Genomic DNA, 14,961 nt, shown 5'->3' on the forward strand with positions numbered 1-14,961 from the left:
GCAGAGTGTGTGGCCTGGTGCGAATCCCAGGCTGGGCACCTGTGAGCTGTGTGGCACCGGGCCAGGTGCTCCCCCATTCTGAGCTCAGGTTTCTTGGTCTGCAGACTGAGGAAAGGAACTGGCTTCTTGGGGCTATTGTAGGTTCAGTGGGAAGTGCCTAGCTCAGGCAGGTATGGAGAAAATGATGGCAGTCAGTATCACAGGTGAGCAGGTGTATGCGGGGCTAGGGCTGCAGGTGACAGATCTCTGTTCTTTTTTGGCCCCAGCTCTGCCCCTAGGAGCTGTGGAACCTCAGGCAAATCACACAATCAGAATCCTCATGGCTCTTCTTCAGGAGTCAAATTCTGCCCAGGTGCTTGTTTTATCAGCACCCAAAGAAAGCTTTTCTGAAATAAGCAAATCTGTACACTTCAGGGTCTCTGTTATTTACAGTAGACAGGGCTATTGGATTATTAACTGTGTTTGTGCAAACTTATTTAACGTGTAGAAAGGGATTCTATAATTTGGGATCCCTGGGTCAGCCCAGACTAATGACAACAAAAAGTACTGAGGGCTGCCAACCTTTATTGCCTGATGCATAGGCGTGAAGATCCTTTCAGGCACTTAGGTGAATTAATTTGTTTTATGCTCATGACAGCCTAATGAGGTAGGTGACACCTTCATCCCCATTTTTTAAAAAAGAATTATGGTAAAATACACATAATATTTACCATATTAACTGTATTTTAGTACAGTTCAGTCATGTTAAACACACTGACATTGTTCTGCACTGTCCCCTTTCTTATATGAATAAACAGACCCAGAGGGGTAACCTAACTGGCCCAAGGCCATGTAACAAGTATAAGGCGAAGCGGGGACTTGAACGGGACTGTGTGCTCCAGGGCTGTGCTAAGCCGTCTCCTTCTGCTGACTCTCTCACCCAGGCAAAAGTGCTGCTGAGAAAAGAAACCCCACAAAGGATGAACAGAAAGAACAGTGATAAAGAACACTGGAGTTTACTTTATGGATACCTCAGGGTACGAGATTTAAGTGCTTTTCTATCTTTTCCAGTTGTTCTGCAGTAAATGTGCTTAACTGGCTCTAAGAAGGCCAGAGCTGAGAACCGGCAGAAGCTGCCTCCCCGAGGTGGGGACAGGTGTGCACACTTGCTCTGGCACAGGCCCACCCGGTCAGTGCTCCCAATGAGGCTGCCCTGCAGGGGCCCGCCTGAGCCTACAGAACATTCCCAGGTGTAACCAAGGTCCAGTGGCAAAGTGAAGCTAGGGTTTTGGTCTCTTCCCACAACCTCCTGCACAGCTCTCCACGCTCCTCTCCATGAGGAACCCAGGAAGTGTTCCCTGCTCTCTGACGCACTGGACGGCACACAGTCACTGCAGCAGCCTGATGTGGATAATGACCCCGAGAAGTGAGGCAACACTCAATTCTCAGGAACTCTTTTCTCCTCCCTGCCTCCACCCCCTGTACCCCCAGGAAAAGTTGTTTGGAGCATGATGGCTGGCTCTGCCTGCTGTATTTCACAAGACGATGGCTCCCCAGACAGCAAGTGTCTCTACTGGGGAAGTGTCTTTGGTGGACATGTTCCAGGTGAGGAAACCTTGGGGGCCCTGATTCAGGAACAAGGCTCCTTTCTAGGCAGTGTGCTCAAAATCCTCAGGCTCTCTCTTCAGGACTGCCTTGGTAGCTCCGAGAAGAGGTCTGACAAGTAGGAACCCGTGGATTCAGCTCAGGGTTGAGTTTTGAGTGGGACCTGGTCCCCACTACCCCGACCCAACCACTTGAAGGCTGATCTCTTAGAGACAATTACCAGAAAGCTTTGAAAGGAGCATAAATCCGCTGGTCTTGCTCAGGCAGGATTTTGAAGTCTCATTTTTGCTTTTTGCTTATGATAGGCCAGGAATATGAGGAGTGACCTTTGCATGACTGTGACCTCCAGCTTGGTTTGGAAATGGTGGTTGTGGGAAAAGTGTCTTCTATGTCACTGCTTTGCAGGTCTATCCCCGATCCAATGGACATGGGCTTGGGAATGTGCGAGTGTGGCACACAGAGGACAGGGAGGGGGAGAGCTTTGTGTATGACAGGGCTACCCTGAATGTCTGCTCTCTAACGAGGGCCTGTCCTGTCCACCTGATACAGAGGCAGGTGGCAAAACCATCATGCGAAGCTGCGCAGCCATTACCAATGCTGGTCTTTAAGTAAATGGGATTTAGAGGCAGGAAGTGGAGGCATGGAGCTCAGTTGGCCTTGTGGGAGCTTTCTGGCCTTGGTCTGAGCCTCAGTTTCTTATCTGGAGAGAAGAGCAGCTGATATCAGCTTCCAGAGCTGTTTAGAAGACAGAATGAGTGCATACAAAGCACCTGGCACAGATAATTTTTCCAGTTAAACTACACCCCACAATTCCAGAAATAGATGACTTTTCTGTCCAAAATATGTCCAGGGTTGGAGCCAATAACATGGTTTTGCCTGATACCAGTGAGGTGGTGAGAATTCACTTCAGATGTCTCAAAAGTAAGTCAAGAATTAAAGCGCATGGTGGTAGGGGCTCAGTGTCTGACCAGGCAGACCTGAGTTCAAAGTCTTGCTCAGAAGAAAGATTTTACTACTTTCCTTTTTTGCATGTGAAGAAGGACCAGATATCAGATAGCTATCTCCCCAACTCAATACATTTTACTTAAAAAAAAAAAAAAGAAAAGAAAAGCCAGCCTTCGAGTTTCTGTAACTCAGCCCCCGGTGCCGGAGTCTTTGACCAGGGAGCAGAAGGCTAGGAGGGGTTAACAGGGAGCAGGGAGACGTGGGGAAGGTGGCAGGCGGGCTCTCCTTCCCTTGTGACTAAAGGAAGCATGTGTTTTTGCCTTGGGGAGCTGAAATGAGATAATTGGCTCCACTGTTATAATTGGAAACAAGAAAAAGAACAGGTCTAAAAAATTAGTTTCTGGGAAACACCACCATGAGATGACATTCACACCTAGTGTGTTATCCAGAAAGGTGAAGTCAGAACCAAGGTCTATGAATTAAACATTGACCAACCCCCCACCCCCATTTTTTAGATGTCAGTCTGAGGCTTTGCGGTCAGCTCGGTCGGCTCCAGGCACACTGTAATCTTTGCATTCTTCTTCAGTGACTCAGCTGCCAAAAGCTGGCTCTGGAACTACACTGCCTTTCCACAGAACTATTAGGTATTCTGGGTCAGTGACTGACAGGGCAGGTTTGCTCACCACCTGTGGAGAGCACAGCCCTCCTATGCTCAAGGATTTAAATTTTTGCCCAGAGACAGATGGCGCCCTGAACTCAGTAGGACAAGAAGCAGGGATAGGAAGTGGGTAAAGCAGAAACTTGGCTCTGATGGGATAAAGTCTGACACTGCAGCTGGCACCCTGAGCTACCACCAGCTGGTACAGGTGCCAGACCCAGGAATAAGCAAGGCAGCACTGCCCCTGCTGCAGGGGTTCACAATCTGGGACACTGAACAAGTCTTCCAGCCCACCTCCATCTGCCATTCCTTGTTTCCACCTGACACGGATCGTCACTCAGCACTGCTCTCTCACTGTCGACAGTCAGGGCAGGAGGACCAGGACCCCCTACACCTTCCACACTGGTGCAGGGCATTGAGGCAGACAGGACACACAGGGCAACTTCACTCATGGTAAGGGCTCTGAAGACCATGAGAAAACAGTTCCTCAAAAAGTTACATTACCATAAGACCCTGCAATTCCACTCCTAGGTAGATAGCCCAAAGAAGTGAAACCAGATGGTCAAACAAAAATTTGTACACACACACCCATAGGAGCACTATTCACATTTGCTAAAAGGTGGAAACAACCCAATGGCCATCAATGGGTGAAAGAAGGGATGAACTAAACATGGCATATCCATACACTGGAATATTATTCAGCCATGAAAAGCAATGAAGCTCTGATACCTGCTATAACTTGGATAAACCTTGAAATCATGGTGCTAAGTGAAAGACGCCAGACACATGTTGTATGACCTACATGAAATATCCAGAATAAACTTCCGGCCAAGATGGAGGCCTAGACTGACACACTCCGTTTCCCTCCACAATTAAGGAATACATCTACTGCAAAACCAGAAATAACCATAAGTTCCAGAAAATAAAGCTACATGGAAGTCCAATGTATGACGTCAGAAACAAGTGGTGCTCATCCGGATGGGTAGGAGGGGCAAAGCCAGGGCGGAGAGGTCAAGCTGTGCTGGTGGCAGCAGCTGTGGCGATGGTGGCAGGATGGCGGTAAGCACAGACACCCATATTTAAAAAGAGGTGAGAAACACCTGGGGAGCACCCCCTGCTGCAGACCAGATCCATCAGCTCGTGATTCCAATGCCGGGGAAGACAGACCCCCATTGCCTCGGACTGTGAAGGCTGGAGGGGTTGGGGATGGAGGAAGGAGCTCTCGGTCTCTCAGTGGATCCATGGCAGGAATCCATGTTGGATCCCTATCCTCACACAAAATGCCACAGTGTGGTGAGAAGGGCCGCCCGGTAGTGACGAGTGCATGGGGGCTCCACCCCCTATAGCATAGGAGGTGTGACAGCCCTGCCCAGGAAGCAAAGGTAAACACAGAACTGTCAGGATGGCACAGATCATGATAGAGATCCCGGTGATGCAGCTGACCAGACAGCAAATATCTGATCTAACGAATCAGAGATAGGAAATCTTTCTGAGGCACAGTTCAGAGCTTTGGTTGTATGAATGCTTACAGACCTGACAGCGGGACTTAATCAAGACGAGGAAGGAATGAAGGCTAGTGCTGCTGAAATTAACAAAAACACATATGAAACAAGTGGTGAGGGAAAGAAAATCAGGGATCAAATCAACAAATTGGAACATAGAGAAGGAACAAACAGTCAACCAGTGCAGAAAGAGGAAATGAAAAGTGAGGAAAATGAGGAGAAGCTCAGAATCCTATGGGACATCTATACGCGGGTCAACATTCGAATCATAGGGTTGCCAGAAGGTGAAGAAGAAGAACTAGAAATGGAAAAAATTATGTGAAAAAATAATGAAGCAGAACTTCCCTAACTTGGGGAAGGAAATAGACTTACATGTCCAGGAAGCACAGAGAGTTCCAAAAAAACTGGACCCAGGGAGAACCACACCAAGACACATTATAATCAAAATGTCAAAAATTAAGGATAAAGAGAGAATCTTAAAAGCAGCAAGAGAGAAGAAGAGAATTACATACAAAGGGGTCCCAATAGGACTATCAGCTGATTTCTCAAAGGAGACTCTGCAGGCAAGAAGGGACTGGCAAGAAATATTCAAAGTAATGAAACGCAAAAGCCTACAGCCATGATTACTCTATCCAGTGAAGCTGTCATTCAGAATAGAAGGGCAGAGAAAGTGCTTCCAGGAACAAGTAAAACTGAAGGAGTGCAACAGAGCCAAACCACTGTTATATGAGATGTTAAAGGGATTTGTTTAGAAGAAGGAGGATCAAAACTATGAACATTAAAATGAAAACTATATCACAACAACCAACAACAGAAGCTAGGGAATCAAAACAAAGGCAAACTAAGTAGGCTACGAGAGTGGGAAAAGAATTATAGGTATGGGGAACATATTGAGGGGAGGTCAGCTGGGAGGGGGAAGGGTGGAAAGGGAGGGAGATGGTACAGGAATTAAGAAGCACAGTAGGAGGGAGTGGAGTAGACAGTAAGATGTTGAGAAGAATTATATGCACAACCAATGGGCATGGACTAAGGGGGAGGGGACAACTGAAGGGAGGGTGTCACTGGGTGGAGGGGAACAAAGGGAAAGTAAATTGGGACAACTATACCAGCATAATCAATAAAGCATATTAAAAAAAAAAAAAGTACCAGCACAAGTTTAAAAAAAGAAAAAAAATACCCAGAATAGATAAATCTGCAGGGACACAAAGCAGACTAGTGGCTGCCAGAAGCTAGGGAAAAGAGGGGATGGAGAGTCACTGTTTAATGGGTATAACGTTTTATTTGGAGGTGATGAAGATGTTTTAGAACTGAGAGGTGATGGTGCCACAAGATTGTGAACATTCTAAATGGCACTGATTGCATACTTTCAAACAGTTAATTTTAGGTTCTGTGAATTTCATGCCACTTAAGAAAAACCAGCTGCTGCACAGAGAGGGACTAGGGGTGGGTGGGGCCTTCAGGGAAGGCCCCCAAAGAGGTATCTGAGCAGAGCCCCGAATGCTGATAAGGAATTAGCCTCATAGAGGGTTCCAGCCAGAGGGAAGCATGAGGACAGAGGTCCTAAATGGGATGAGTTTGGCCCCTGTGAGGTGCAGACACAAAGCTGGTGCAGCTGAAATGCTGGCTTGTATTATGCAAAGACAGCCCAGGAGGGACAAGAGAGCAGCTGATAGTGGGTAGGGGGCAGGGCAGGACTGCACAGGCCAATGGGCCATGGAGCGGGGCTGGGGACAGGTGTTGGAAGATTTTACGCACTGTCACTGGAGCTAGAAAGGCAGTGGGGTACCGCTGAAGATAAACAAAGTGAGGAAGGTTCACTTTTTTGGCCAGGTCATTAAGCCCCCATCAGTGAAGGCCTGTGGTGTCAACCGGCCTGGCTGTCCCACTCAAATCCCTGTAATGCCCCAGGGGCTGTAGAGCCTTTCTGTTTAGATAAGAATTAGCAAGGTCCTGGGGAAGACCAAATAAGAGACTGTGGTGTTCTGCCCACAGCCCCGCCACGAGATGAACACCTGTGAGCAGCCTCTTCGTCAGACAGAGCCAGGAACAGGAGTTTCGGAGGCTGCCCTTGGAGGCCAGAGCCTGGACCTGTGACTGGAGGCCATTGCCCCTGACGACCAGGGTCACTTCTGAGGAGCAGCTTCTGCTTTCGGGTCTGCTGGCCCAATCAGTATTCATGGAGAGACTGCCCTGGTGGGTTCGTTAGAAATCCCCCCGCCCCACTTCTCCACTGGCAATTTCTGGCAATCAGCTGTCACCATGGGTCAGTGGAACAGATCCTTGAGGGTGCTAACTATGCCTGCACACCCCAACATGTGCGTTACCACTGACCCCTCCCTCCTAGGCCAGGTGCACACACAAGCCTCTGCCCTCATGGAGCCCAACATTCTGCGGGGGCAAGAGCCATCAACATAAAACCAGCCAATAAACGGAGTCTGTGATTTCTTTCCAAGCCACATAGAAGAAAAATACACCAAAGTGCTAGTCGTCTATTAGCCCTGATTTATATTCTACTTTAATATCTCTTCCAAGGAAATGAAAGTTAGATTTTCATCAAATATAATCATTTATAGCTTCTAAAGGGGAGACAAACTGCTCTAGGACAATTACTTGGGCCTGTAGATAAAATGGACAGATGTGTCATGACAGCAATAACTTCTCCAGCAGTCACACCTGAGGCAGGTGGTCAGCGTGAGGACCCTACACAGCCTGGGGGTCTGCAACAGTGCAGTCGATGCCAAGGGACACAGCAGTACCACTGGGCTCACAGGCCTGGATGGCAGCTGTGGAGGCCACAGCATCGGAGGCCAACATGGGCTGTGCTTCTGATGACTCCCTCCAGCCCACTCTTTGGCTTTTAAAAACCTGAGAAATGTGAGGGCAGTGAAATTCAGTTGATGTGCATCTGCCCCACCCAGGACACACATCTTCCCCATTTTGGTGATGGAAATTAAGCATAAGAATGATGCTTACAATCTTCTGAGGTCTTGGTTCCCTCATGTGCCACAGACTAAACCACCAATGTTTAGGGCCCCAGGGGGAATCTCCTCTTCTTCCTGGTGTTCATGCAGGGAGAAGGCATTAGGTGGGAACTGCTCCAAGGCTGTGCTCATTCTTCATTCAACAACTAGTGAATGAAGGCACAGCGCTAAGTGCTGAGACACAGTGGGAGCAGGACAGACCAGGGTGCCATGGAAATGACATTCTCCACGGGGGAGAGATTGCAGACATGTACACAGATGTGCTGGCCATTTGAGGAGCCCAGGGTCATAGAGAAAATAAACCAGGTTAATGTGATAGAGGGGAGGAGGTAACCTTTTGGAGGTAGGTGATCAGGAAAGGCCTTTCAGGAAACTGATACCTGAGTAATTAGCCGGAGGCAGAACTGGAGAAGAACTCCAACGCAAGGGTCCTGAGGCAGGAGAGAGTTCAATGACTTAGAGCACTGATTCTCAAAGCATGGCCTGGGGAACTCTGGGGGCCTCCCAGAGTCAGAACTACTTTCATAAAAATAACAACACAGCATTTTCCTTTTATTTCCATTCTCTCAAGAGTACACAGAGGAGTTTTCCAGAGGTCACATATGTATGCTATCACAACAGATAGAAAGCAGAAGCAGACACGAGAATCCAGATGCCTTCTATTAAGCCAGATCTTAAAGACATTTACAAAAATACAAAACATTATTATTTTTTTGTTTCGGAAAAAGCACTTGTTGCTCATAAAAAAAAAAAACAAAAAAAAAAACCCTGTTATTTATGTTTATATGTGATGGGTTTATTTTTTAAAAATAAATAAGTAAATACTTAAAGTGATGGGGGACGCAAATGTTGGAACATTTTAGTTTCAGGTAAGAGCTAATAAGCTTAGTAATCAATGTCTGTAGAAAGCTATTGTTTCAGGAATTGAAAGTATGACCCACCTTGACTCCAGGAGACCATAAGCAGTTCCACCTCTGTGCCTCAGGGTGACTGCAGGCAATTAGGATGGTATCTGAGCCATCATACTCCAGGGTGAAATGACCTGGGCCCAGGACACAGGGACCACCACTCGGCACAGATGAAGGAATGCTGCAGCTTTTTTCCAATTAACCTTTTCCCTGAATTCCAAACCCCTTACCTACACTTTTTTTCTTATAAAAAGGGTCCATTTATAATGGAATGTAAGACAGTCTGTTAGGGTACAAACCTGCTGTCTTCTCAGGTCATTGGCCATCTGAATAAAGTGCCCATAGAGATTCAATCCCTGTCTCTGCTTATTGGGTCTGGTAGATGACAGGTGGCATGAACAATAGCTTTTCCAGTTTCAAAAACATTTCTCAGTTTTAATTTCTAATCCTGAAATGTTAATAAATATAATCCATATAAACCAAAGGTCTTTGGGTCCATCAATACTTTTCAAAAGAGTATAAATGGGTGTTGAGGCCAACATTTTGGCAAGTGCTGACTTAAGAGGAGCAGCCGAGGCTGGGAAGACTGTGAGATTGGGGAGCTGTGCCTGTGGGCCAATCTCATAAGTTATATAGGATCAGTGAAAGATCTGGATTGTGTTCTAAATGTAACTGGAAGCTACTGGTGGGTTGCAGGCAGGGGCGTGGTATGATCTGATTTCTCTTCTAGAAAGATCCCTCTGGCTGAATGGGAGGGAGGGCATGAGACTAAAAGCCAGAGAATATTGAGGATGCTGTTGCCATGATCTAGGGAGAGATACTGGTGGTGGGAGTGGGAGAAAAAGTGTAATATGTTCTGTAAGTAGAGCAGCCCAGTGGGTGTGGGAGACGGAAGAGCAGAATTCAGATGATTCCGAGATGCTGGGTGGCTGTGGGGCTGATGACTGAGACAAGCAGGTGGTGAGGACAATGGGAGCCACAGAGAGCTCCCCTCCCTCTCTCTGAGTGATACTGAATCTCAGTGGTTTCAACTTGCTCTTTAGGTCACATCTCCAGCCCAGGTCAAGGCAGGAGGGGTGTGAGGCCTCTCTATCCAAGGGCCCAGAATAGTCGACCTGGAAAGCACATCTGTGAGAATGTCTCCACCCCACCCCACACCTAGGTGGCACTTCCAAGAGACAGACGCAGTCAGAGGGTTAATGGCCGCTTTCAAGCAACTACCTTTGACTTGTTACAGTTCCAAATGGCCCAGCCACACATACTCTGACCCTGGGACAAGCAATAGGACACTAGGTGTTCCAGCTGTGCCAATCCCCATGTCAAGCAGGCCACTGTAGACATGGCCACACCCCAGCACTGGATAACCCCACAGCAACCCTGGAGCCCAGGCAGGGCAAGAAAATAAGCAGTAAGTCATTGTAAAGCCTGCTGCAAACAGGGAGATAATTATGCAGACACTGAAGAATGTGATATTTGGCTCTATTTATTAACACTTGTCTTGTTTCAAAAAAGATGGAGCAGAAATAAGGCCTGGGATTTTCTCCTTAACCCATTAGATTACAAGCTGAAAGAAGCCCCAGTGACCTTAAAGAAGTTATTTCTAGAACAGGTGCAACAGTTCTACCTAAGACACAGAGGCAAACAAACACAGAAGCCTATCAAGATGAGGAGACAGAGAAGTATGGCCCAAAAGAGGGAATGGATCAAGGTTCCAGTGGGAGAACTAAACAATGAGGAGATAGCCAACCTAACAAGTGAGGAGATAGCCAACCTAACAGACACAGAGTTCAAAACACTGGTGATAATGATGCTCACAGACTTGATAGACATGATTGAGTATGACAAATGTAGAAGGGAAGACGTGAAGGCTATGCTAAGTGAAAGGAAGAAAAATCCACACAAAACCAATGGTGAAGGGAAGGAAACCAGGGTTCAAATCAATGATTTAGAACCTAAGGAAGAAATAAACAGTCAACCAGTACAGAAGGAAGAAACAAGAATTGAATAAAATGAGGAGAGCCTTAGGAACCTCTGGGACAACTTTAAATGTACCAGCATCCGAATCATAAGGATGCCAGAAGGAGAAAAGGAAGAGCAAGAAATTGAAAACTTATTTGAAAAAATAATGAAGGAAAACTTTCCTAATTCAGCAAAGGAAATAGACATACAAGTCCAGGATGCATAGAGAGTCCCAAACAACCTAGACGCACCAAAGACCACACCAAGACACATCATCATTAAAATACCAAAGGTTAAAGGTAAGGAGAGAATCTTAAAAGCAGCAAGAGAAAAGCAGAGTTACCTACAAAGGGGCGCCTATAAGACTATCAGCTGACTTCTTAAAAGAAACTTTGTGGGCAAGAAGGGACTGGCAAGAAGTATTCAAAGTGATAAAAGGCAAGTACTTACAACCAAGATTACTCTATCCAGCAAAGCTATCATTTAGAATGGAAGGGCAGATGAAGTGCTTCTCAGACAAGGTAAAGCTAAAGGAGTTCATCATCACCAAGCCATTATTATATGAAATGTTAAAGGGACTTATTTAAGAAAAGGAAGAAGATCAAAACTATGAACGTTAAAATGACACAAAACTCAGAACTATCAACAACTGAATCTAAAAAATAAAAATAAAACAAACTAAGCAAACAACCAGAATAGGAACAGAATCATATGTATGGGGATCATTTGGAGGGTTATCAGCTGGGAGGGGGAAGGGGTGAAATGGGGAAATGGTGCAGGGATTAAGCAGCATAATTGGTAGCTACAAAATACACAGAGGAATGTTAAGAACAATATAGGAAAGGGTGAAGCCAAGGAACTTATATGCACGACCCATGAACATGAACTAAGTGGGGGTGGAGTTGCTGGAGGGAAGGGGATACTGGGCAAGGGGAGCAGAGGGAAAAGAAATTGGGACAATTGTAACAGCACAATCAATAAAATATACCTAAAAAACAAAAACAAAACAAAAAAAGGAACTATTTCTAAACTAATATTACATGTCATTTATGTCTTAACAGAAATTACAAAGTGGTGCTCATAAATTTAAAATAAAATTACAACTGTGTATAAAAAGAAAGAGAAAGGAAGGAAGAAAGGAAGAAGAAAGATAGGAAAGAAGGAAGGAATGATTTTTTTACCAGGCTGATCTGTATTTAGTTAACCTAGACTCATGACCATCATTTATATTTACTTAGTAACCATCTCTACAGAACAACCTGTGTAACAAAGAATCCTTCAGACCCTAGAGCATGTGGAATCATTTCGCATTTCATAGCTGAAAGCAGGCAGTGCTACAATCAGTCTCGTAGCCTAAGACTGGTCTTAAGAACGAAAACAGTCCCTGGCTTGGGTGGAAGCGTGAACTGGTGCACTTTTTCCACAGTGTACGCTGGGATTACATATTTCAAGATGAAAACCCTCCCCTTAGATGGTACATCCATTGCTGGGAATTTATCCCATAGACAAGTGAGATTTGCAGATACCCCAAGGATGTGCACAGTGATGCTGAAAGAGCTAGCTGCATGCTGGAAATGACCCAAATGGCCATCAATACCAAATGTTATAAAAAATTTATTTGGTCCCTCCATATCATTAAATACCAACAGTTAATGAGCAGGAAGTCAATTTATATGTGTTAATATGTAACGCTGCCTTATTAAGTAAAAACGGACGGGTACCGACTCACATATGTTGATAACCCCAGTGTAAAAACAGAGAAGCAAAGACATATATGACATACAGAGAAACATTTCTGAAAGGATATGTAAGAAATAGTTAAAAGTGGCTACTTTAGGGCCAAGTAGACTTATTTTTCATTTCATCATATCCTGTTTGCATTTTTAAATATCACATGCTTATAGTATATATATTTCTAAAATGAATCAAGCAAATCTAAGAACAAAAACAGAATAAATTACAGGGGTGGGGGAGGGAAACAAGGGCCTTATTTGGACTGGCTCTTATGGTTTCATCCTGTTCTTAAAGTCCATAACTGCTTTTGAAAACATTTTGCTACATTTGTGACTGAAGTTCGAAAGCTAAATGTGGAGAGGTTAAGTTGCAGGAGACGTGGGGCCTGTTTTCTGAAGTTTTGCAATGAAGAGCAAGGTTTTCTTGAAGGATGGGGTGCACATGGATTTACTCAAATCGGAAGTGTCAGAACAGGAAGGAGAGAGCCCACCCTCCCAGAGCAATTCTTTCTGCTCTTGCTAAACCAAACCTGAAGTTTCTATTCGTGTTTCCTTGTTGGGAGAGGGGAGGAGGGGGTTAGAGATGAGCTTTGCTGAAAGCGGTTAGAGAGGCTCCCAGGGAGGACACACTGGCAGCTGCCCCGTGGGCAGAGGGACCTTCTTCTGAAGTCTCAGTTCTTTAGGGGGTTGTAGCAGGAACCACACACACTATCTCTTTCTAGTCATCCCACATGGAGAAGGAAATTACTCTTCCACAACCTCATTACTAATCATTAAGTATTTCCAAGAAATTTCCAAGAAACTTCTTTCTTAATTCTGAGAAGTCCTTCCACATCCCCAAGAAATCTCTGGAAAACCAAGGCCAGACGGCAGAAAACCAAAGAGAAAGCCAAGATTTCTTTCTGTGGCTTGTGTTTAATTTTGTGCTACACTTTAATAAATTCTAAGGAATTTATCTGGTGCTTCTAACTGGCTAGATTTCTGAGAAGGGAGAAGAAGCTTACACAGGCTCAACAGAGGGAAAACCCTGGAACCCCCAGGCAGGGGACAAGGGGTGGCACAGGGCAGGGCGGCTCACCTGGCACCTTGTCCACGGAGGCGAACACAGAGCGCTGCACTGTGGGGTCACTGCTGCCTCGGCGGCACTGGTCATAGAATCGGAAAGGCAGGTGCTGGGAGGAAGAGGAGGAGCCGAGACCAAATCCCAGGACTTCAGTGGTTGGCTGGATCGGAAGGTCCAGGAGGGCTACATTCAAACAAACCCATGGGCACACTCAGTGAGTGCATGGGACAAAAATGTAGGTGATGAGACTTTGGGTTTTAGCTGGAGTGGCTGTGGCCCTGCCAGGCATACCCCTTGGGCAATGCCAAAGCAGGCAAATGGCGGCCTCGAGCTGGGGAAACCAGAGTGGCACCACAGGTCCTGCCTCAGCCTCAAAACACAGCTGGTGCCTGGAGAGGGGTTCAGAAATGGATGCAGGGCCAGGTCCACCTAGGTTTCTCGGTTTCCACATACACACGGCGAAGGCTTAGCCTGAGGTATAGTTTCAGACCCCAGGGCAAATGGGGCCAATTATGTCCTGAAAGTTCACATATACATGTGCATGGGGAAGAGCATGTAAGAGAGAAGATAACACACATATGTTTGTGTGTATTTACGAGTGTGTTTACTTGTCACAGTTGCTTCCTCCCTTCCATAAAGAAATCTCATGATACAGCAATTTGGAGGGGCTTAAAAAAATCAACAGAAGAAAATACCCAAGGCGTTAGTTCTCAGAATCACTTTATGGCATAATTCTCAATTTTCAAATGAAATATTTAGCCTTCGTGCCAGCTGTGAGAAATTGCTTTACATTAAAAAACAACAACAAAGAACACAACCCTCTAAAAATAAATCTTAAAGGAAAGAACTGAATGATTTAAGTCACTTCGCACATTACAAAATGCTTCTGTAATGATTTTGTAGGCCAAGTTTCAGCTAAGTGAGAAATAAAATGAGGACTATATAGAATGCAAGCCTGCACAAATCAACGGGGCATATGCGGGAAATAATAGAATCTACAGCACCCAGAAACCCTGCTTTCCAAGTCTTTATTTTTAGGTAAAGATAGCTCTCCTTCTCCCCCAGTGGGCTGGAAAGCCTCCCAGAGACCACACCAGAATAAACGTTAGCACTTGAAGTGAAAGGCATTGGTGTCTTGAGAAAGACTCTAATTTTAGGACTTGACAGAACGTCATTTCCCCTAGGAAAATGCTATGCTTCCATCCTGACGAATGGAAGGCCCTAATCTCGGGGCCTTTACATCTAAGAAAGCTGGGCCTTCCAGACACTGGGCGGTGCTGGGCATTCTCACAAATTCTCCATAATCCCTGTGAAATGGAAAATGATTTCTGATGTCAGGGCTGTGTTCTGGCCCCTCAACAAGCAGGGCAGACTCTCGGGAGAGCTGGGAAGGAATGGGCTTTAGAGTAGGAAGTTCTGCATTTAGGTTCTTCCAGCTAGCTGCCTGTGTGGCATTGGGCAAGTCACTGAATGTCAGTTTATTCTTCCATAAAACGGGTAGAACAGGCCCCATTAATCTCAAGGCTTGTTTTAAGAATCAAAGGTGGTAGGGGACAGTCAAAGCGTTTTATAAACATTTAAGCTGGAGAATATCTGTGTGCAGGAGAGAGAAAAGCTGTCTCACACGG

At 45.7% G+C, this 14,961-nt stretch overlaps 1 protein-coding gene across 1 annotated transcript in view; it reads right to left on the reverse strand.

The window, feature by feature from the left end:
* Positions 1–14,961, reverse strand: part of CLEC16A (C-type lectin domain containing 16A) — a 217,300-nt gene that overhangs the window by 38,123 nt on the left and 164,216 nt on the right. Inside the window, exon 22 of the mRNA XM_090277013.1 lies at positions 13,349–13,516. Coding sequence (XP_090133139.1) covers positions 13,349–13,516 — 168 coding nt within the window. The remainder of the gene's footprint in view (positions 1–13,348; positions 13,517–14,961) is intronic.

This window comes from Furipterus horrens, unplaced genomic scaffold (assembly GCF_987537825.1).
Source record: "Furipterus horrens unplaced genomic scaffold, mFurHor1.1.pri manual_scaffold_5, whole genome shotgun sequence".
Taxonomy (NCBI): Eukaryota; Metazoa; Chordata; class Mammalia; order Chiroptera; family Furipteridae; genus Furipterus; species Furipterus horrens.